Below are 24013 nucleotides of genomic sequence, written 5' to 3' on the forward strand. Positions count from 1 at the left end.
ACCCGATGTTTACTTACGTTTTATTAATTATCAGCTGATGCGTATTCGAGATAAAGTCACTTCAGTTTCAGTTTTGATATTATTTATCACCAAAACATAAACATATATTCACAGCTAAAAGAAAATTTTACGAAAAATAAATCTATTTTACCAACAAATTGAAACGTGAGTTTATTTTTCACTCGCAATTATTTACAAACTTTTCTCGTTTGCTGAGCGCTTTTACAAAATAATCGAAGCTCGTTTAGAGCGTAATAAAAGTCACTCGAAGATAGCAGCGCTTTTTGACCATTTTTCAGATTGTTTTTGTTTATTTGCAGTTGCTTAATTTTAATAAGATACTTTTTTACGTGTTGTACACAGCAGCTGAGTAGATTTGTTCAAGCCCAATTAGCTTTAGAAGTTTGATTAAGTTTATAACAAACAACGCGCGGTTGTTTTGTACCAAAATTAGTCGCCAATATTTTTGGCAAAAGCAACCATTTGTGTTCTGCTCTTTGAACAAAAATTACATGTCCAAAATTGTTCAATTGTTGGCTTTTGATAAAGCAGCTTTTATTTTTCTGCTGGTCATTTTTGTTCATTGTACAAATATATATTTTATTACTTTTTGACGCTTATTTTTACCTCCCGTGAAGAGAGAGATTCTAAATTATGTCGGCGCACGTTAGATAATCATGGAAAATTGTTAGTTTTTTCCTTTATCGACTTTTGAAATCTGATAATTATCAAAGAAAGCATTTTTTCTGAAAATATTTACCAGTTCGAAAGTTTGTTGCTATTGCTTTTTCTCAAACGGTTTTTGAGAAAATTTTATTGTGAGTTGGGAAATTTTGAATAGGCACAATTATAGTTCAAAATAGGCAGTTTTTCGCCTAACAAATTTTACGTGGGGCTTTTGTCAGTTGTCAATAAGGGTACTCTTTACACGATACCCGCCTCATAAAACCCTTCGTTTATTCCCGTTAAAGATTACTAGAAACAAACCTTTAGCAAACGCCTAGTCAAAATAGACTTTTTACATCACAAAAAAAATTACGCGGAGCACTCATAATTTAATTATAAGGGGTCATATTAGCACGGGACCCACCTGATAGACACCTTCGTTTATTTCTGTCAAAGTCTAGTAGATAATTCAAAAACAACAAACTTTCATATTAGATCAAAACAAACATTGAAATTTTTTACACCGCAAATACGATTTACAAAAATGGTTGAGCACTCGGCTTATCTCGAATTTCGGATACCTTCTGGGTTAGACGATGACTTCAACGTGTACAAGAACACTGCCAAATTAGACTACCTTCCCAGAAAGCAGAAACAACCAAACAGATCTTTCCGACAGAGCGACAAACTTGATTCTACTAGCACGACCGACTTTTCCGAGTCGGCTAATTTGGGCGGCACTTCGCACGTTATAATTTTCAACAAAACAGCCGAAAACCCTGTTAACGTTTCAAAGTTTGGCTACTCTAGCAAGTCAAGCACAAAAACGTCCGCTAATTTCTACCAAAGACACCCGAAAGCAAAACTGGATAAAACTGGATCGTTGCTCCCAAATGGGGAGTATTTTGGTGAGAAAAGTGGGGCGGATATAGTGCCTTATAAGTTTATTTCAAGGCCAGTGTTGAAAGCGTACCCTGGAAAGGACCCTGGAAATCTCAAGATCACAACCAATTCAAGATCTGCAACCACGATGAGTGTGAGTACTTTGTTTTTTTTTTGCAATCCGTCTTCTTAACTGTGCTGCCGTTTCCGATCTTCGTCAGAATTTTTAACATGGCGGTTTGGCACGTACAGTTTTTCAAAAGAAATTGCTCCCTAGGGCTAAAGGGCACTTTTTCTAAGCCAGTCTGCCAGTCTTCAATAAGCAGAATAATTTTTTGCTTAATGGTTATTGGCTATTCTGCTTAAATTTTTAGATATTTTCCAACTGTTTTCAGAAATTATTTCTCAATTTTAAAAAATCATTTTGAAGATATTTCGCTTGAAGTTTTGCAAAGTCTGTTTTATTTTGCTCGTCGTTTTTTAGTTCAATTATACCGGTTGTTGGTAAAAAAATGAAAAAAAAAATTAATTCAAACAAATTATTTCAAAAAATAGAAAGATTGCAAGACTGACTCGTAATTACAATATTTAATCGAGCTGTTTTAATACTTCATTTACTTATTATTTACTTATTTTACTTTGCCATGTAGCGGCCAAGATCCTCCTTATTAGCTATAAGATTTAATTGCATAGAGTTTTCAAAATTTTGACTAAAATGCGCAGGGTGTGCCTCGTATTTGTTTGCTTTGGTCTTTTTGTTTGGAATCCAAAAAGAATTATTGTTATGCAACTTTTTGAACAATTGGAATTATAATTTAGTGTTTTTAAGCACGCATTTAATTTCATGAAAATTACTTACGAGAATATCTTTTTGACTCAAGAATTTAAGAAAAATAGACAAATTTCGATCCGTTATTCTCAGCTACCCTCACCTGAGTGATGTCGTGGGAAATAATTAATCAATAGACTAAATTGCGTTTTAAAATTTTGATAAAATTTTTAGCGTTTTTTAACCAAATTTTTGTTAAACAATTTTTAAGATGAGATCTAGCTAGTTTAGGAACTAACTAAATAATGAGTTAGAAACACGCCCAGAATCATTATTGATCTCACCCAATGAGAGGGGAGCCTTTTCTTCAGCAATGTCATCCAACAGGTAGGGGCTTGTGCTCATTTCAAGTTCAATAACGCGAAGAAATTAGAAAACGAGAGTTAAAAGGCTGAGGGAGAAAGGAATAAACATCAAAGATCGGTGAAAACATTAAGATTGGCAATAAGAAACAATGAGCAGACATTTGAATTTTAGATAAATATCAACCAAGATTCATTTAATAATGGAGACCACACAGATTGCAATAAATGGATTGAAGCTTTTTCCACGAATATTCAGATTTTCGAACACTGCGTTGACGTTTTTCAATTGATGTTTGCTTAAAGTACTCAAAATTGCAAGTCAGAATGTTTTGCTATTGTCTAATATTTTTTACTTTTTTCCAAATATAACAATCGAAATACAAAGTGCTAAATTAAAAAATACATAAATGAACAGATAGATGACCTATTTCATTGAAGACCTAAATAGATAGATGACCTATTTTATTCATAATTAATTAATTTAATTTGAAGATTATATCAGTCCAATATGAAACACTGCAGAATTGAGATCACACTGTTTTGATTATATTGTTCTTCAAAATCAAAGGAATTTTGAAAGCAAAATGCTCCAAGAATTTTTAACGGTTGGTAAAAAACAATTGTAATAAGAATAAGACCGGTTTTCAAGTTTTCTTTGATCTATGACGAAAAACTCATTTAGCAGTTATGAAAATTTTTGTTTGCTGAAATGAAGAAAAGGTTTGTTTGTTTTAGGGATAACAGATATATTTTAGGCGACGAAAAAATAGTCAGATTTAGATGCGATATTTAATCCCCAATTTGAAGAGTCTTCCCCCTTCTAATTGAATATTGTTGTCTCAAATGATGCTTATATACAACAGGGAGGCTCAGTAATGTGTGATCGTACATAAGGTTCCGACTCCGCTCATCCACATTTTTGGCATAATTGTCTACCAAATGAGGAACAGATATAAAACCACAAACATTCGATTAATTTTCAAAATCAAACAAGGCTGCTCTGTAATGTGCGATCGCACATAAGGTTCCGACCCCGCTCATCCACAATTTTGGCATAATTGTCTACCAAATGAGGAACAGATATAAAACCACAAACATTCGATTAATTTTCAAAATCAAACAAGGCGGCTCTGTAATGTGCGATCGCACATAAGGTTCCGACCCCGCTCATCCACAATTTTGGCATAATTGTCTACCAAATGAGGAACAGATATAAAACCACAAACATTCGATTAATTTTCAAAATCAAACAAGGCGGCTCTGTAATGTGCGATCGCACATAAGGTTCCGACCCCGCTCATCCACAATTTTGGCATAATTGTCTAGCAAATGAGGAACAGATAGAAAAACACAAAAAAAATCAAGTATTTTTCAAAAAAAAACTTGTGTATGAACAAAAAGATAGCCTCCAAAGCAAATGACTCAGTGGAGTAAAAAATGATGCATTAGACTGATGAGATTTGTCGATATTAAGAAAGCGAGCGAAGACGAATGGCAAAATCAAACAACAACAACAACAACAACAAACACTAGTTACATCAAAAAATTTATGTCCGTTTTAAAAAACAAAACTTAATAACAAAGTCAAAATAGCGTCAGATAAAACTGAAAATAAACAATATAACTTGTAATTCACCAGAAAAAAAGGTAATTCACCAGTTCATGATAAAGCTTGGTAACAATTAGACAAAAAAACAGAAACTTTAAAGTTAAAAAAATAGCTGAGTTTCAAAAAAAAACAATTAATTTCAAAGTTATGAAAACCATTAGGAATCAACTAAAATATGCCAATGGTTTGCAATTACCAATGCTTCTATAAAAGGGAATTAAGAACTCTTGGTATTCAATTTTTGATGCAGTTACAAAAAGAACAACAAATAGACAAAAAACAAAAAATCAATTAAAACTTGCCAGAAAATGCTTTGGAAGCCGTAAAGCCATACTTTGGCCCCCAAAATATGTTTGATTGAACCTTCTTCGAACACCAATACTGAATTAATTGGCCGCTCATTAATGAAAATGAGCAACAATTAGACAAAAAAGAAAAAGAAATGCAAAGTTATGTAATACTTGTTTTCTTTCGAAAAAAAATTATTTCCAAAGACATGAAAGCCATTAATCACAGAATGAAAAATTTGAATAGGTTCATTTACTCTTCCAAAAGAAGCCCTCGAGACCTGCAATTAACCAGAACCTTTCTTACGTCTGCAAAAAGAACATCAAATATGACAAAAATCAAAAATTAATTTACTTTTTTTGCGAAAAACCCGTGTCGAAGCCAGTAAATTCATAACGAATTCTTTAAAAACCTTAGATTTTGTGACAACAATCCCTTTTGACACCTTCCCTTGACAAAAATAATGTCATCTTTAACCTTTAATTAACGAGACCAGGTAACAAACAGACAATAAAAGGAACAAAACTGCGAAGTCGAAATGTTTTTTTTTTCATTTTGGAAAACAATTGTTTTCAAAGTCAAGAAAGCCATTATCTATCTTCTAATATCAGAACTTCGGCTCATCTAATCTTTCAGGAAAAGCTACTCAAACTGGGTCATTGTACAATAAATTAAATACGACTAAAACGACAAAGTAAAAACGACAGTTAAAGACAAAATTAAAAAATTCAATTAAATTCTTTGAGACAGAATTGTCGAAGCGGTAAACAACCACAGACTATATCTATAAGGGTAGAAATATTATCAATTGTGCGTTATTTTGAACGCAAAAAATGTGATATATGAACTGAAAAAAACGTGATAATTTGACAAAATTAGAAAACATGAAAAATGGGCAAATAACTAAAAATTAAAAAAATTTTGTGAAATCTAGTAGTATCAAAGCCAGAACACCATAAATTAATGCGTGAAACCGCAATAAAGACAAAATTTAAATTCAGCAGAAAGAAGGTGCACTCTTCGATTGTTGACACTAGGCTACAAATTGACCGAAATAGGAGAAAAATGGAGGCTAAATTCAATAAGCCATTTTTTATTTAATAAGCAAATATTTTAAAAGTCAAAACGACCGTAACTTTTCGAGCTCTCAAATAGATAAATTAGTTTCAAACTAATTAGGAAGCCAATAGGACCTATCACTTCTGAGCTTTGATTTGAAATGTTCTGTTATTCAATTAATATAAAAAAGATCGAATTTTTTTTTATAAAAAACCAGTTGATGACAATCCGAATTATTTTTAGATTGTAGCGGTTCAAGATTGGCACAGAACTAATCCTAATAGTGTTGGTTGTTCATTAGGGAAATTTAATTTTTGGAATGTCATTGATAAAGATTTTTTGTTTGATAAAAAATCAAAAGTAAATGCTGCGTTTTTGATAATCAACGAATAAAGATAGCAAAAAACAGCAAAAGTTTTATTTACAGAGCACTCTCAACGGAAGTTGAAGTGGAATTAGCCCCTTTTCAGTCTACAAAGATTATGTTAGTGGTGTTTGGGTGTGGACTTCCTGCAAATTTAATCAGAGTGGTCTAAGGAAACTTATTTCGTGCTGTTTTTGATGAAAAAGTCTGAATTTTGTGAACTTTTTAGCCGGAATTTGTGACAAAAAAACTCAATGAAAATAACCAACAGTGTATTTAGTCCTTAAACAAAAAAACCTCAACAAAATTTTTATAAAAAATGTTATTAAATTTTATCAAAATTTGCGAAATTTTAGTAAAAAATTCCAAAAAAAGGTGAATGAAATCAACGGAATTCACTCTATTTTCGCGAAAGTTTAAACCTCAATATCTCCTTGTCAAAAACGAAAATCGAAAAAATCCTTTTTATTCCATATTCTACGCTGGACAAGCTTTCTATGGATACCAGTCTCAACTCTCTACGATGAATATATCGATCGGCCAAAATTGACTGAACAAAAAAAACCCAGTTGAGTATATAGTTCATCCCCCCTCAAGAGGGGTCGGAACAATTAATGTATGAACGGAAACATAGCCTCCAAAGCAAATAACTCAGTGGAGTAAGAAATGATGCATTAGATTGATGAGATATGCCAATATTAAGAAAGCGAGTCACGACGAACACCAAAATCTAACAACAAGAAACATTAATTACAACAAAAAAATGTGTCCGTTTTTAAAAACAAAACTTAATAACAAAGTCAAAAGATCGTCAGATAGACAATTAGACAACAAAGAAAAAAAACAGTAAATTTGAAAAATTTGCTGATTTTATTTTTAAAAGCAATTAATTTCAAAGTAATGAAAACCTTCAGAAATCAATTAAAATATACCATATGTTAACAGTTACCATATGTACCATATGTTAACTAAAGATGTACGTATGTACATATGTTAACTAAAATATACCATATGTTAACTAAAGATGTCGGTATTCGATTTTTATGCGGTTACAAAATTAACTACAACTAGACAACAAACAAAAAATCAGATAAATTTTGCCAAAAAATGCTTCCGGAACCATAAAGCCATGCTTTGGCCCTCAAAATATGTTAGACAAAAAAAGGAAAAAAGGCAAAATTCATTTCGAAAAAAAATTATTTCCCAAGACATGAAAGCCATTAATTACGAAAAAAAAGTTTAAAATATTCGTTCTTCTTCCAAAGGAAGCCCTTAAAAGCTGCAATTATCCTGAATATATCTTCCGTCTACAAAAAATGCGAAAGTAAAAAGTGTTTTTTATTTGGGAAATCAATTGTTTTCGAAGTCATAAAAGCCATCAGCTATTAACTAAAATCAGAAAATCGGCCGCCCTCTGTTCTTGCATGAAAAGCCAATGAAACCGGGTCATTGTACAGGAAACTTCATAGGAGTAAAAAGGCAAACTAAAAATTACAGTTGATGGCAAAAATAAAAATTCAAATAAATTCTTCAAGAAAGTACTGTCGTAGCCGTTAAAACCAGAAAGGTTGTCCTTAGGGATTTGAATATTATCGATTTTTTTAAAAGCCAATATGCTGATATATGAAATGTCGATAGCGGGAATATGTGACCAGAGTAGAAAACGTGAGAATTGGGCAAATTCTTGAAAATAAAAAAATGTGAAATCTAGTAGTATCAGAACCAGAAAATCATAACTTAAGGCGTAAAACCGGGTTTAAATTTCAATAAAGATTTAATTTGAATTCAGTAGAAAGAGGAAGCAATCTTTCATTGCTGACACTAAGCTACAGGTTTACCAAATTAAGAGAAAAATGGAGGCAAAGTTCAAAAAGCCATGATTTATTTAAAAATCAAAAATTTGTACAAGTCCAATCGACCACAAGCTTTCAAGTAATTAACTAGATACAGTAATTTGGAGCTAATTAGGAAACGCACTGGAACTATCACTATTGAGCTTTGAAATATTCTTTTATTTAATTAATATATAAAAAAGATCAATTTTTTTTTAAAAAAAGACCGACTGATTACAATCCAAATTATTTTTGGATTAAAACAGTCCAAGATTGGTCCAAAACTAGATCTGCTAATGCTGTTCGTCCGGTACGAACACTTTATTTTTCAAATGTTTTAGATGTAGATATTTCGTTAGAAAAAAAATTAAAAATAAATGCTTCGTTTTGTCAACGAGTAAATTTAGCAAAAAACTGCAAAATTTTAATTACGGAGCACTCGAAACGGAAGTTGAATTAGAAATTTTAGTCAAAAATTCCGGAAAATGTGAAAAAAATTAAAGGAATTCACACTATTTTCTCAAAAGTTTAAGCCTTGATAACTCCCTGTAAGTAACGAAAATAAAAATAAATCTTTTAAATTCCATATTCTACGCTGGACAAGCTTTCGAATGGGACTAGTCTCAACTCTCTACGATGAATATATCGATCGGCCAAAATTGTCTGAACAAAATAAATCCCATTTGAGTATATAGTTCCTCAACCCCCCCCCCCCCCAAGAGTGGTGGGAACAAATGACAAATAAAAATTTAATTTGATTTGAAATAATCAAGGGCAACTAGACAATTGAGAACCATCCCAGTAGAGCTCTCTTTCGCACAAATTTTGAGACAATTTTTTTCCACTGTTTCTTTCTAAAGGTTTTTGAAAATGCTGAATGACTGCTAGAAAGTATCTATTAATATTAATACGTCCTAAAGTAATGTTTACGTATTAATATTTTGCGTATTAAATATACTTTAGGACGTCCTAAAGTATACAGACTTTTGTTTGTGTAATTGTAATTAAATTCTTTTTTAAGAGCGCCGATTTTTTCGAACTGGCCCCAAAAGAAGATCCTTCCCCGATCGAAGGAGATAATAATTTAAACTCAAATGACCCCCAACAGACCAATCAACATTCAAACACCAGTCTCAGATCCTCGCGTATTGGAATGACGTCAACAAACAACAACAACAGTAACAACAGTCATCAATATCCTCAAAACAGCAGCCGTGTTAGCAACTTCTCCTCAGAAAGCAATAAGGTAGGCTGTTGAATTTTTACTTTGAATCTGTTTTATAGCATCAGATAATAGTAATAATAATCCACGGTCATAAAATATGAGTGGCAAAAGCAATTATACAACTGACAAAAAGTATAAGCCTGTTTTATTATTAATGAGCTTTCATATTTGGAAAAATATTTTTTGCTGTGGAAATTACGTTGATTTATAATAGATGTTAGAGGTTGTTATGAACTATAGAGTTTGTCTTTGCCAAAAAGTTTTCATTAAATTGAGTCATTTTTATCTACTTTTCGTTTAACTTTAAAAGAATTGTTTGGCCTATTTTTCCTTTTATTTGTGATTTTCCGAGTTGTTTTAATTGTTCCATGGCTCATTTACAACAAGACTGAATTGCAAGTCAAGATGAGCACTCGTCCAGTCTAAATGCAACTCTACAAATATCAATACTGGGCACGTCAAAAAACCAATATGCAAGTCTGACAAGTAACGTGTCACGATTTGGGATAAATTTTGTAACGTGTCACGATTTGGGATAAATTTTTAACCACTTTCCGGGGTGCTTTGAAAACACTCCCAAGTCATTCAAAACTATCAACTAGCGCACCGGGGGATCAGAGTAGGCTATATTATTGAGTTTTCAGGTGTTTTGAGCCATTTTCAGCCATTCTCAGCCTTTTGGAGCCAAACTTTAGTCGAAAATTGACATTTTTCATCTTGATTTTTTTTCAGATTTACCAAATGTTGACCATTCCTATCAGAGGGGAAAATGTGAAAAGGAGTAATTCAGTTAGGGTCCCCTTGCTGGCCGAAGGCCCTGTTAGCCGCCATCAAGCGCCAATGGAGCCTAATTTTGGCTATTTTTGACGTTTTTTCTGGTTATTTTTGACAATATGTCGGCTATTTTTGATGGTTGCTTTGGCTATTTTTGACGTTCTCCCGGCTAATTTTGACGTTTTTGTTTTTTTTTTTACGTTTTTCGGTTTTTTTGACGTTTTTTTCCGGCTATTGTTGACGTTTGTTAGACTTGCCTACTATTTGCCTTCAGACTTACCAAGTCATGGCCAAAACTTGCGTTTAGACTTGCACGTTTAGGCCAAGACTTGCATTTAGACTTGCGCGTCTCGGCCGAGACCTGCATTTAGACTGACAAGTGTAGACAGTGACTTGATCATAGCAGTACTGATACAAGACTTGCAATTAGACGTGCCCATTACTGACTTTAACTTTCCGTTCAGTCCGGGATTCCAAAGACGCAGCTACTAAATTGTTTGAATCTGTAGTAGGCCAATTTTTACCGAAACAATTAAAAAAACGAAAATTATTGAAGGGCATGAATATGTCTTTTTTGGTGTGTTATTTGTAGCCTATTGTATTGCTTGTCGTTTGTTTATTCACTTATTGAATATCAACGAATGAATCACAAGGTGTTTTTAAAACAAATGATTCAACTTGTGGAGAATAACATAAAAGTAAGAAAAGATTATGAATATTCGGGGCTTCGATCTTCGTTTTTCAGCGTCTTTTCGGTGTTTATTTTGTATGCTCTTTTTTAAAAAGGCATTAGCTGCATACCACAGCCCATTGAGTACAATTGCTTTAGCGTGAAAATTGTTAAAAATTTTGAAAAGATCATGATTTGAATTTGCTTTTTCTGATTTTATTTTTTATCTCGGACGTAGAAAATATTGTTGAGAGAGTAATTTGAAAGGTTATTGAATTGTTGGCTGGAGCTTAAACCAATTTCACTTCAAATCAAGCATGGATTCATGCGGCTATTTTTTCTGTTATTGCTATTTACTTTTTCTGATATTTTTTGCCGTCACTTTTGAGTGGTCAAAATAGACTGCTCAAAACAGGAACATGGCTTCTATAGGAATAATTTTTTTGGTCGTCGTCTAATAGGAAAATGAAATAACGGCATTTGACCAAAAATTGTTTTATCGATAGTTGTTCTTGATCACAATTTGCTTTTCAATATTTTTCGTGACAAAGAGGTGTTGTTATGATCTAGTTTGTAAGAATTTGTCGAGTTGACTTAAAACGGGATGAAACTACATGTCAATGATACAAGTGACAAATCATTGATTTTATTTTAATTGTGAATATATTTGGAGAATTGAAGGAAAAGAAAATAGGTGATTTGTTTTTTTTTGTAAATAAAATTGGTTTTTCTCACATACATTAACAAGTTATCTTCTGTGTAAGAATACTTTCAACCATTATAGACATATTTTAGATTTTAAGATCCAAGTTTGAGCTATTTTTGGTTTTTTAACCGTTATTGAACAATCTAAGCAGTTTTGCAACAGGATATTAGGTGTTCGATTGATTTGACTGCTATTATTTTCCAGCTGTTTAATAAAATCAGTGAATTAGGGAAACTTTTGGCCTGTGTTTGTCACCTAATAAAGTTTTCTGTCTTTTGCCTGCTTTTTTCAGGTTAACGAATTTTCTACTGTAGTTAAACTGTATTATACAGGTGCTGTTAACATGGGGAATAATTTAGTTCTTTTATATGCCAATCGAAACGAATTAACGACTGATAAATTATATAGACGTTTGACGTTTGACAAGTTTTGTTATTTTTTTGCCCTTTCGGCTCTAATTGTTGTTTGAACTTTTCATATGGTCGCTAATTGAGTAGTTGAAGTATCCTAAGATCTCTAGACAACAAATGACGAGAAATTGCAAATGACGAGATTCAAAATATTGGTTACAAAATTATAGATGTTATCGAAGTTCTGCATGTTTCGCTTTTCCAGTTTTCAAAGTATCCTGTAATTATTTTGCACTCTTGCTGAGGTCCCTATTTGCATAGTTATCAAAAATCGTTCTTCAGTTTTCTGTTGCAGTTTTCAAACAAAGATCTTTGTCGAACCAAAAATTTGAATCTTGTCTGGGAGTCGTTGTTTCATATACATTCTTCTCTAACTCAACACCAGCTTTCCAGTTCCTTTCAATTTCCGTGGGTGATTTAAAAATTATGGTTACTGAAAAGAATGTAACCACATTAAAACAGCTCCTGTTTGCTGCTCGCGTTTCAATGGTACACCACATAAGACCAATTTGAACTCTTCTCCCTCCGAAAATTGTCCCTCAGAAAATTGTCTTCAATTGTCAGATAATACAGCCAGTCTCTTGAGAACCCGGTTTATCTCAGTTTCTCTTTTTAATTTTTTTCCAAATGGTTCTCGTAGGCCATTTCCTAGGCAGTTTGAAGAAGAATCTGGATTTGGTTTTCTCAGAAATAATTCTTACTTACAATTCAGGACTGTCACGCTATGTTTTTGTACTTTGTAAAAACAATCTTTTAAGTATGCATTAATAAATTGTGACCATTTCGGGTACAGAAAGAACTAATTTTTTTTGTAATTAGGTATTGTACCCCTTGACCCAACACAGCTACGTCACGTCCCAGCCCCCCTGGGTAAACAAATTCAAGATCCGGAAAGCCAAGGAACACGTGAGCCAGATAATGACCCAAAAACATACCCCTGCTCCCAATTACAGCTTCTCACCCGTACCCCCGCCTTCCAACTCGGCTGTTCCCCCGAAAGACGACGAGGAAGAAGAAAACCAAAATGAACAAGATGAAGTCAAATCCTTAATTTCTGAAGATAACTAATGAGTGAATATAAATGACATAGCTTAAAATATCTGGGTCTAGGAATTATTGTAAGGGTGGATTTTTTCCACTGTAACCCCCGATCCCACCTCAGCTTGAGCTCCCAGCTTAGTGATTGCATTTTATCAACAGTCCGGGCGCCGATGCATGTTTCATTGTAAAGCCTGAATACGTAATAGCACGTGTTACATTATGGACAGAGTGTGCGTGTGTGCGTGTGTGTGTGTGTGTGTGGGGGGGGGGGAGGGGGAGGGGGTGGGTAAAGCATTGAAGGGGTTGCTAGTAACCCGCAAAATTATGCAGCACCACTGTAAAAAATACCCGGGATGACCCTTCTTAAACACAATATCAAAGACCATATATGGTTCCATCCAAGTCAAACCAAATGTTCTTGTCTGATCCTGCTATGGTTTCTAAGAAGCCATATATGATATATTTTCTAAGATTTTACATATAAAAAGTAGTTTCAGCAGAGCAGAACGTTTTTGAAGATTTTCTCTCAGTTCGAATTTTTATGATCTTGGATATAGTATCTAAGAAATCTAGGAGAAAAATTCGGTGAATGTAGTGAAAAATAACAATTCACCAATCTTATATATATATATATATATATATATATATATATAAGATTGGTGAATTGTTATTTTTCACTACATTCACCGAATTTTTCTCTTAGATTTTTTTTTGCCATCAACGCCATTCTTACATATTTTTGTGTTCAGTAGAAATGACACCTGGACCCTTGAGAATAGAGTAAAGTTTTGACTATAAATTGACAATCGAGTTAGACAGGAACCGCATATTGACATAAATATTTGTATAAATACTTTAGTTTGATTACGCGTGATATTATTCAATAAATTGCAAGTTTAGTTTCTGTCTTTTCTCAAAAGACTATAAAATGTTTCGGTTTTTGTGGCGGTGGGCTATAGCGTGAGAGGGCATTAATTTCAAAGTAATTCAACCGCTTATTTCGGATTTCATTTTTTGATTTCTATTGAGCTAGGGGTTTTTTTTCCTTTTGTGCCCCCCAGATTAGTGGGTTCATTTTATTTGCAACCCCCCGACGCATGTTTTTACATTATGGTTTACTATGTAATGCTGGGGGGACTATGTCAATCTTTGTAACGGGGGGGGGGGGGGGGTAACGTGCCGGGGGCACAAGCGGAACTGAGTTTTGAATTGCCATAAGAACAAACAAACTGTTACAACAATCATATAATTGCAGAAACTGGTCGCGACTTGGTTATTTCTTGTTGAAAACGTTCCGTCGCGAAATAATTATCTTCCTTGTCAACTTTTTAACTGTTAAAAACAAAATTTTTCAGCGCAAGCATAATTAGAACGCGATGGAACAGAAACATGAGACTCTTAAGAAACAGATAATTCAACCTAAAATAGCTGGAAGTTCAATTTTTAATTCTCTTTTATTATAGAACAATGATAATAAACAATTACTAATGATCAAGGTGCTTTTTGCAGAAAAAGGGGCATCCTCTAAAAGATCAGCGTCCTCAAAAAACATTTTTTCTCAGGCTTAACGTCAAACTCAATAATGTCGGTTTGTTTGCTTTAAATTGGACAAAAAATCAATATAAACAGTCATTTTTGTACAATTGAATGAAATTCGTTTTCATTTAAATAAACGAACAATGCCCAAATTTTTCTTTGAGATACTTTTTTGCAGACGAATTTTAACAAAAGTCTCAAAATTAAACTCTTAAGTTTGTCAACAATTTAAGGAATGAAAATCTGTAAAATTTCCGCCTTCCCTGAAATTTTTTTTTATGAGTTACAGTTGGAATTGCTGATACTAAATCAATTTTTATTTTGGACTAAATTTTAAACAAAGCATGAACATAACCGACTAACGTCGGGCGAATTGCTCTTAAACGATCGGCGAGCCTCTATGAACCGCCCTTCGCACCATAAGTATACGTATAAGTCACCAAAACAGTTTCAGCTGAAACAGAGCTGGAAGGCTCTAAGAGCAATTAATGCCCGCGGGGCGCGACCTGTTTATCCCGTTTTTGAGGACGTAAAGTCAAAAGCGTCAGACGAAAAATCAGTCAAACGAAAAATCGCATAAACAATACCGACAGGACTAATATAATTGCAACAAACTTCGTTTGAGAGCATTTAAAAACAATTACGCAGAAAAAAAGCAATTTTATACGTTTGAACCGAACATTCAGATGATTTCCTAAGTTTTCCAAACCTACCATGCCGGCCCTTTCTTGATTCTAAAACTAAGCACACCGACTATTTTTTACATCTAAAACCATTGGTTGTGAAAAAAATTGACATCCCAACGTTTGCAACCAAACAGGCGTTACAAAATTTTTTGATCATCGCTTTTGTTTGCTCATGTGGACAATAGACCCATTTTTGTAAAAACAAGCAACATTAGAAAAATACTTGCAGTTCTTGACGGCTGTTTAATAAAAAAGGCCTTCAAGTTAGGTTATGAACCTTACCAATTAACCAAACTAAGGGAAACTTTGGCTCCTGGCAGCACGGTAGTCCGCACATCCGAAACAACGACAGTGATCAAAGAACCTGGAGTTACCGAGGTACGAGTTCGCAATAGTGATATTGCGAAGTTTGGCACTCGAGCTGAACGGAATACAGATTTGTGGCAATATGCTCAAAGACGACCGTTACACTACAAAAAAAACAAGGAGGAAAAGATTTCGCAACACGTCAAGGATTTAAAGAAGAAATACAGGGGAGAAATTAAAATTCGCCATAGACCCACGCAGTCCGATGCAACCTCGGGCGTCTTCTCGGCAAATAGTAATATATCAAAAGCAATGACAGCGCGGAAACCGCAAAAACCCCAAGCAGGAGGAAAACGCTCGCGACAATCATCGTCAACCCTGAATGCTTCGAACGCTTCTTCAGTCGCTGCATCATCGGCCGCATCGTCTACCACTTCAACTCCCGCGTCCAAAGCTAAAAGAAATTGTCGAGCCAAAGACTATTTCGGTTTTGAGAGCTCTGTGTGCTCGGTCAGTGATGACGCTGCTGTCCCTGCACCTAAACGTCCTCGAAAAGCCAACACGGTAATCGAAACCATAATTCAAGAAGAGGCATCACAGCCTCCAGTAGTGGAGACATCATTCGATCTTCCTATTGTTAGTCCACCTGCTCCACCTCCATTTGGGACATGGTCTTCCGAAAACTATGAGTACGAAGACTATGCTCGTGAAATAAGCATGAGCATGTTTGGCGCGGAGAACCAAATATAAACTTAGTCTTAAAACTTACATTTGTTGCTTTTAGTTATTTCAATTGAGAATTATGATTTGGATTCGTGCTACTGTTGTGGCATAAAATTAATTTAATTTGTGAGTATGTTAATTTCCTCTGGATTCGCGATGCAATTGCAAATTTTCTTAGTTGTTATTGTTCAATTATTCGTGAATGTCTCTCAATTAATGCCCTTTCATTAAACAATTGCTAATGTAGCAGTTCTTTGACTATATTTAATTTATTGCATTTGTGTCTCAATCGTGCGTTAATTTATGTTGTCTGTTTTAAATTCAGTGTAAAGATGACGGAATTGTGTTCATTCTAATTTATGTGGTTATGCTTCTCAAGTACACTGCGCTTATCTGTTCACTCAATATTGTTTGTATATTTTACTATTTATAATAACCAGTACATATATTATTAATATTTTAAATTTTATTCTCTTGTAGTCTAAAATTTATTTGAAGCGGAGGATATGTGGTACGGATGTACCTTAATTAGTTCAAATTGGCGCACTTATGTACTAGATCTGTTTTAATTTGCCCTTTCTTAATTAGAAGTCAATGTTCACATATTCGAAGTTTGCCTCCGACTAATAAGTCAAGTTTTCATTTGTTCACATAACCCATTTTCATCATCCTGTCATTCCTTTAACTTTCACTACTAAATTCAGTTGCTTCATTCTACCCTGTTTTCCAATAAGCAGAACCCGAGTGGATTCGAGAAGGATATCCATAGCGGACAAAACGCGGCTACATTCGTAGCTCATTTGTCAGAATAGTCTAAAAGTGGTAATCCCACTCATTAGCAAAAGTATGGATTCGCACCACGAATCCCTCACTACAATTTCTATCAGATTTATGGCTCAAATACGCATCCCCACAAACGAGGACATCACATGGCGCAGCCAGCAACCAAAGAACGAGCACTCCTGGGAATTGAACCCTTTTGGGACAAGCCGACACTGGAACCACCCTTGCAATGGGACCGCTGGCAGATCATGCTGAAATTGGCTGTCATGGCCAAAGAAGGTATCTCGTTTGACATCCTACTCGAAGACCCCCAGAAAATTTCACACTCCCTCCTGAATCCATTTACTAGGATGACGTTGAAAACAGCACTTCTGCGATTGAAAGAGACCGAAGGATCCGAAATAAACAACTGAAGGACTCCTGGTTGAATCGTTGTCAAAAAGTAGAACTTGTGGGCATATTGTGTAGTGAGAAACCTTGGAAATACTGCGATACCAAAGTGGTCTCTTTGACATACCTTTGTCTGGGAATCGAAGGCAGACGAATATTCGGTTCTCAAGAACCGAACATCCAAATAGATCAAGTAACAACAAAAGATCTCTGGGAATGTCTCGATAGCGTTTACGAAACAACATAACATCACTTTTGACCGGTATACACTTCTTACGAGGAAACAGTTGAAGGGCGAACCGGTGGAAAAGTTCTACGGTTGCCTTCGAGAATTGTCACTCAACTGTGACCTAGGAAGCCACGAGGAGTCAATCATTCGCGATGTCTTCATCGCAAACATGCAAGATGGCGAAATTCAAAGGGAATTGTTAAAGGACACCAGAGCGGCAAAGAAAGCGCTTGAAATTGCCATGAACCTTGAGATGGGAATACAAAATCAACTGAAAATATCTGAAATCTCAGCTAAATCGACGACAAACAAAATTAAAAGCGCGACAGTGAAAAATGTGCAAGGATCGTGGAATAGAACGCGTTCATCGACTTATCATTTCGTCAAGCCAACAATCTGTCCAAATTGTGGCTATGGATGGTCACAATCACATAGACAAAACTGCCCCGCCCGGGGAAAGAACTGTAAAAACTGCGGTATTGCTAAACATTTTGCAAAGGTCTGTCGAAAATCAAAAACTCAATATAAACCAATATAGAAGCCAAGAGTCAATAACGTCGACAATTTCGTGTCTGAATCGGCCACAGTGGGTACGTCTGCAACCGCGTTGGAACATGTCAGTAACATAGATAGGCTACTCCAATTTCACAACATCTATGATGCCAATTATGACTCTGATTATGACGACTACAATGATAATTGTGTGGCGACACGAGAGCTAGAACCGGTGAATTTGGACATTGATGTTAAAATACAGGGATTAAAGCATTGGTGGCTTCGGGGAGTGTGTGTGCGATCATCAATAAGAGTCTTGCAATCACGGTGGTATCTGAGTGTGATAAGAGATATTGGGTACAGTCGCCGGAGATACATGACTTGAAAACTTTCTCAAATGATATAATCAAGATCATTGGACTAATCGATACGTCAATCAAATGCAATGATTGGACTGCCACAAACATCGATGTAACAGTTATGGAAGATGGCCATCGACCGATTATTGGACGAGACATCTTCTCAAAACTGGGCTTCTCTCTCACACAGCTAAAACAAGTAGCAAATATTGATGAAAAAAAATGTCTAATCAAGAAACAAATTGCATTTGATTTTCCGGGTGTCATCACAAGAATCGGTAAATCTTTTTGAAACACTCAGTCAAATCAACATTCCACAAACAATTTACACCTACTCATCAAACAGGACGAGGATTCCCAATTAATTTACAACCATTAGTAAACGTAGAAATTAAAAAATTACTTGATGAAAAATACATTTTAAAGTTAAACAGCTGTTCTGATAGAAAATTCATCTCACCTATAGTTACCACAGGAAAACGAGATAAATCGGTTAAACTGGCCTCAGACTCCAAGATTTTGAATAAATCTATCCACAAAAATAAATATCAAATGCCAAATATTGATAACCTAATCGACACAATTCAACAAAATTTAAATGCAAACGCATCACAGGAGACAGCATACTTTTCTACTTTGGATTTGAAATACGCATACAGTCAACTTAATTTAGACCCGGAAACGGCCCGGCATTGCATATTCAATATTATTAGTGGCGAGGGAACCATATCGTTTTATTACCGGTTTCTACGGTTTAACTGACATGTCTGCGGCATTCCAGAAAGCAATGGATTATACGCTAGTTGGACTTCAGAATACTCATTGTTTTCCTGGACGATATTATTATTGTTAGTCGTGGTTCAAAGGAAGAACACCTAAAGCTGGTCTCTAAATGTCTAAAAAAATTAGATGAGGATAACTTAAGAATAAATTTACCTAAGTGTCACTTTGCAAAAACAGAAATTTAATGGCTAGGACACAAATCAACTCAGTCAGGAATCGCACCACTTGAATCAAAAACAGCAGCAATTCTAAATTTATCAGCACCTAAAAATTTAAAACAATTGCGTTTCTTTCTAGGTTCTGTTCATTACTTAGGCAAATTCATCCCTAATCTCTCACAGTTATGTCATCCCCTTCGGCCATTACTTAAAAAGAACACAAAATTCGTCTGAAATGACGAACGTGAAACTCACTTTCAATCATTTAAAAACAAAGTTGCAAACGCAACGGAAAATACGCATTATAACCCTCACTTGGAAACGCGGATCAAATGCGACGCATCTCGGGCGGGATTAGTAGCAGCATTAGAAAAACGCACGCCTACCTGATGGCATACAGTAGTATTTGCGTCACGTTTCCTTAACTCAAATGAGGAACGTTATAGTGTTAATGAACTGGAATTATTAGGGGTTGTGTGGTCCGTTGAATGTTTTAAATATTACTTATTTGGCAAATCTTTCACCATCATCACTGATCATCGAGCATTACTTTCAATTATGAAAGAACACCGGTCCAACAAATCCTATAATAGTCGTTTAACCCGCTGGGTAGACCGTCTTTTACATTTTGATTTTAATATCGAACATATACCAGGGGCAAAAATGGGGCTGGTAGATTATATTTCTCGCCAACCAATTCAAGAAGCAAAAGTTACCAACAAATACGATGAGGAATTTGCGGTAATAACAATTACACGCATTTGAGACGCTATTGCAGCAATTTATTTAAATACAACACAACAAAACTGCCAATCACAGCACTTTAACAGCGTCAATTACACGCATTCCACACGTGCCTCGCATCCTCGCTTAACTAACTATTCAAATTTGCTTTCTGCCAATAATCGAAACACGACTCAGTTGCTTCTCCAAAACTCTGCTAACGCAGCTCAAATCCCGCTCACTACAAATTTTGCTTCACTTCTAAATCGAATACACGCCAACTCTAAATTTGTCTCATCCTCAAAACAAATACACACAATTTCTTCCAAAACAATGAGCAGCACAAAATCGAACCCTCAAACCCCTCCTACTCACAGCAGGGTTACATTCTAATCAACCCCAAACTCGGCGGCAAACACGACGAGGTCTTCAAACGAGGGTTCGACCTCTCCCAATCTCGAACTGTCTAGGGAGGAAGTTTTCGAAAACAACTTAAATCAGTTGTTTAATAAGGGATTTCTCGCTGTATTGACCAGTAAGGACGGGGTACTTAAAGAGGTGCGCGATTGCATCTTACAGAACGACCCCCAACGGTGCAAAGAGGTAAACCCCTACTTATACTCCTACTGGCGTGATCTTCATGTGCGATCGGGTTGTGTGTGCGTGGACGAACGGGTGGCAATCCCGCACTCAATACAGGAAGCAGTTCTTGAAAGCCTACATCTCACACACCCCGGCAGCTGCGGTATGATAACTCTCTGTCAGTTTGCGTTCTGGCCATACATGCATCGGGAAATACTGAACAAGGCTGCCCAATGCAAACCCTGTACTGATATTAGTAAGAATCTTAAACCAGTTATTCCAGCGACAAAATGGAAACCTTTGATAAACTGTTCAGAACCTAATGAAGAAGTACAAATTGATTTTTGTGGGCCAATTACTAATGAAAAAGATCAAGATATACATTTCCTTGCATGCATTGTTTTACCAAGTGGAAGTATTTGAAAAAGCCAATGAACCAAACGTCATTAAATTCTTAGACGACTACATTCACATACACGGTGTCCCACGTAATATTAGATTAGATCAAGCACCCTGTTTAATAGGTTATAAAGTATAGACTTACTGTAAACAACACAATATTAACATTACCACTGCCCCTGCAAATGACCATAGAGCTATTGGATTAGTGGAGCGTTTGATACAAACTATTAAAAGACGCTTAGGCTGCATGAAATTAGATAGTAGAAATACCACATTTACAATAAAAGAAGCAATAAAGTCAAGAGTATATCAATTGCGTATATGCAAACAAAAGACCACAAATGTAACACCTTTCCAAGCACATTTCGGAAGAAAGCCTAACACACCATTAAGTAATATAAGTACAATTTCAAAGTCAACTAATCTTTCATATGAGAACATCCTTCACCATTATTTAGATGCCGATACCGTTCCCGTTGAAGACTATCTTGATGATAATGGTTGAGTGAACATTGATCGAAGTGATTTGCTCATCGAGGAGGCCATGCAAAAGGCGCAGGTGGATGCGGGACGTTGGTACAACGGGGAACACAACAAGTCAACCTCCCGATTCATCAAACACCCGAAGCTCAACAACCCCATCCCCATACCATGATCCGAGAAGTCACTCGATTTGAAGTTGGCACGGAAGGTGACAAAACGCTCAAAGAGAGATCTTCGCGGTTTATGGGAAACTTTGGCTCCTGACAGCACGGTAGTCCGCACATCCGAAACAACGACAGTGATCAATGAACCTGGAGTTACCGAGGTACGAGTTCGCAATAGTGATATTGCGAAGTTTGGCACTCGAGCTGAACGGAATACAGATCTGTGGCAATATGCTCAAAGACGACCGTTGCCCTACAAAAAAACCACGGAGGAAAAGATTTCCCAACACGTCAAGGATTTAAAGAAGAAATACAGGGGAGAAATTAAAATTCGCCATAGACCCACGCAGTCCGATGCAACCTCGGGCGTCTTCTCGGCAAATAGTAATATATCAAAAGCAATGACAGCGCGGAAACCGCAAAAACCCCAAGCAGGAGGAAAACGCTCGCGACAATCATCGTCAACCCTGAATGCTTCGAACGCCTCTTCAGTCGCTGCATCATCGGCCGCATCGTCTACTACTTCAACTCCCGCGTCCAAAGCTAAAAGAAATTGTCGAGCCAAAGACTATTTCGGTTTTGGGAGCTCTGTGTGCTCGGTCAGTGATGACGCTGCTGTCCCTGCACCTAAACGTCCTCGAACAGCCAACACGGTAATCGAAACCATAATTCAAGAAGAGGCATCACAGCCTCCAGTAGTGGAGACATCATTCGATCTTCCTATTGTTAGTCCACCTGCTCCACCTCCAGTTGGGACATGGTCTTCCGAAAACTATGAGTACGAAGACTATGCTCGTGAAATAAGCATGAGCGTGTTTGGCGCGGAGAACCAAATATAAACTTAGTCTTAAAACTTACATTTGTTGCTTTTAGTTATTTCAATTGATAATTAAGATTTGGATTCGTGCTACAGTTGTGGCATAAAAATAATTTAATTTGTGAGTAAGTTAATTTCCTCTGGATTCGCGATTCAATTGCGAATTTTCTTAGTTGTTATTGATCCCTTTCATTAAATAACTGCTAATGTAGCAGTTCTTTGACTATATTTAATTTATTGCATTTGCGTCTCAATTGTGCGTTAATTTATGTTGTCTGTTTTAAATTCAGTGTAAAGATGACGGAATTGTGTTCATTCTAATTTATGTGGATATGCTTCTCAAGTACACTTCACTTATCTGTTCACTCAATTTTATTTGTATATTTTACTATTTATAATAACCAGTACATATGTTATTAATATTTTACATTTTATTCTGTTGTAGTCTAAACTTTATTTGAAGCGGAGGATATGTGCTACGGATGTACCTTATTTAGTTCAAATTGTCGCACTTATGTACTAGATCTGTTTTAGTTTGCCCTTTCTTAATTAGAAGTCAATGTTCACATATTCGAAGTTTGCCTCCGACTAATAAGTCAAGTTTTCATTTGTTCACATAACCCATTTTCATCATCCTCTCATTCCTTTAATTTTCAGTACTAATTTCAATTGCTTCATTCTACTCTGTTTTCCAATAAGCAGAATCCGAGTGGATTCGAGAAAGATATCCGTAGCGGATAAAACGCGGCTACATTCGTAGCTCATTTTCAGAATAATCTAAAAGTGGTAATCCCACTCATAAGCAAAAGTGTGGATTCGCACCACGAATCCCTAACTACAATTTCTATCGGATTTGTGGCTCAAATACGTATCCCCACAAATGAGGATATCACAACGTTCATTAGCTTTCGAATTCTAGCACCTATTCTTTTAGTGCTAACACAAATTACTTTGTTCGCAAATTTTAGTTGTCGCAATTTTCTTTTTTTTGCCAAAACAGTTTTTTTTTAGTTATTAGGCAATCAATAAACTGATTTCACATTTTCTTACTTTTTCAGTAAGTTTTTTTTCGAACATTTCAAAATTGTGTAATGTTTTAACGGAGAAGATCTTTCGTCGTTACCTTAGTACTCAGGTTGGACACTGATTTTGTTTTACTGAAGATTATCCAGGTGATTTGGTTTATTTTTGAATAAAGAGGTTTTTAGTATATTTTTGCTGCTGGTACCATATATTAAAAAGAACTAAGTTTCGAGAGAACTAACTTGGAAAAAGTCTATTAAATATTTAAGGGATCAACAATAAGCTGCAATTCTATCAAATATACAAATAGAGCTCATATGTATATAAAAGCATTTCATCATACAAAAATTACTTCGCTCAAAAACAAAATTAATCTGCGAGAGTTTTTGTTACAAAACTTCAAAAGATCAAAAATTGATCAGGAGTATCTGAACTGTTTCTGTTTCATTTCTATCTGTAAGAGTTGATGGATAGACAGGTAATTGGAGCACTGCTGAAAGGATGAGTCAATCAATAATGCCTACCAATCTACACCCTTCCCCCTACCCTCAGTCGAGCAATTCCTCTATATCCTCATATTAAAAGCTATATGTACCCCCCCCCCCCCCCCCGAACACGTCACGTAAAGTCAAACTTTTTTCGCGTCCTAATATAAGCGAAATCAAGACGTTCCTATTTTTGCGTCTTTGCCGTGAATGTGGTCTGGTTTAT

At 35.5% G+C, this 24013-nt stretch overlaps 1 protein-coding gene across 2 annotated transcripts; it reads left to right on the plus strand.

The window, feature by feature from the left end:
• The first annotated feature begins 260 nt into the window (after nt 1-260).
• Nucleotides 261-12865, plus strand: LOC142352739 (uncharacterized). Of its 2 annotated transcripts, XM_075404884.1 has the most exons (4): nt 261-770; nt 1162-1702; nt 8856-9080; nt 12439-12865. In XM_075404884.1, exons 2-4 carry the CDS (start codon nt 1211-1213, stop codon nt 12685-12687), a joined length of 966 nt encoding a protein of 321 aa, XP_075260999.1. In that variant the 5' UTR covers nt 261-770; nt 1162-1210; the 3' UTR covers nt 12688-12865. The 2 variants fall into 2 exon arrangements, with proteins under 2 accessions (XP_075260999.1, XP_075260998.1); XM_075404883.1 differs by having other exon boundaries at nt 261-1702.
• The last annotated feature ends 11148 nt before the right edge of the window (nt 12866-24013 follow it).

The sequence above is a fragment of the Convolutriloba macropyga genome, chromosome 1 (assembly GCF_964194025.1).
Source record: "Convolutriloba macropyga chromosome 1, txConMacr16.3, whole genome shotgun sequence".
Lineage (NCBI taxonomy): Eukaryota > Metazoa > Xenacoelomorpha > Acoela > Convolutidae > Convolutriloba > Convolutriloba macropyga.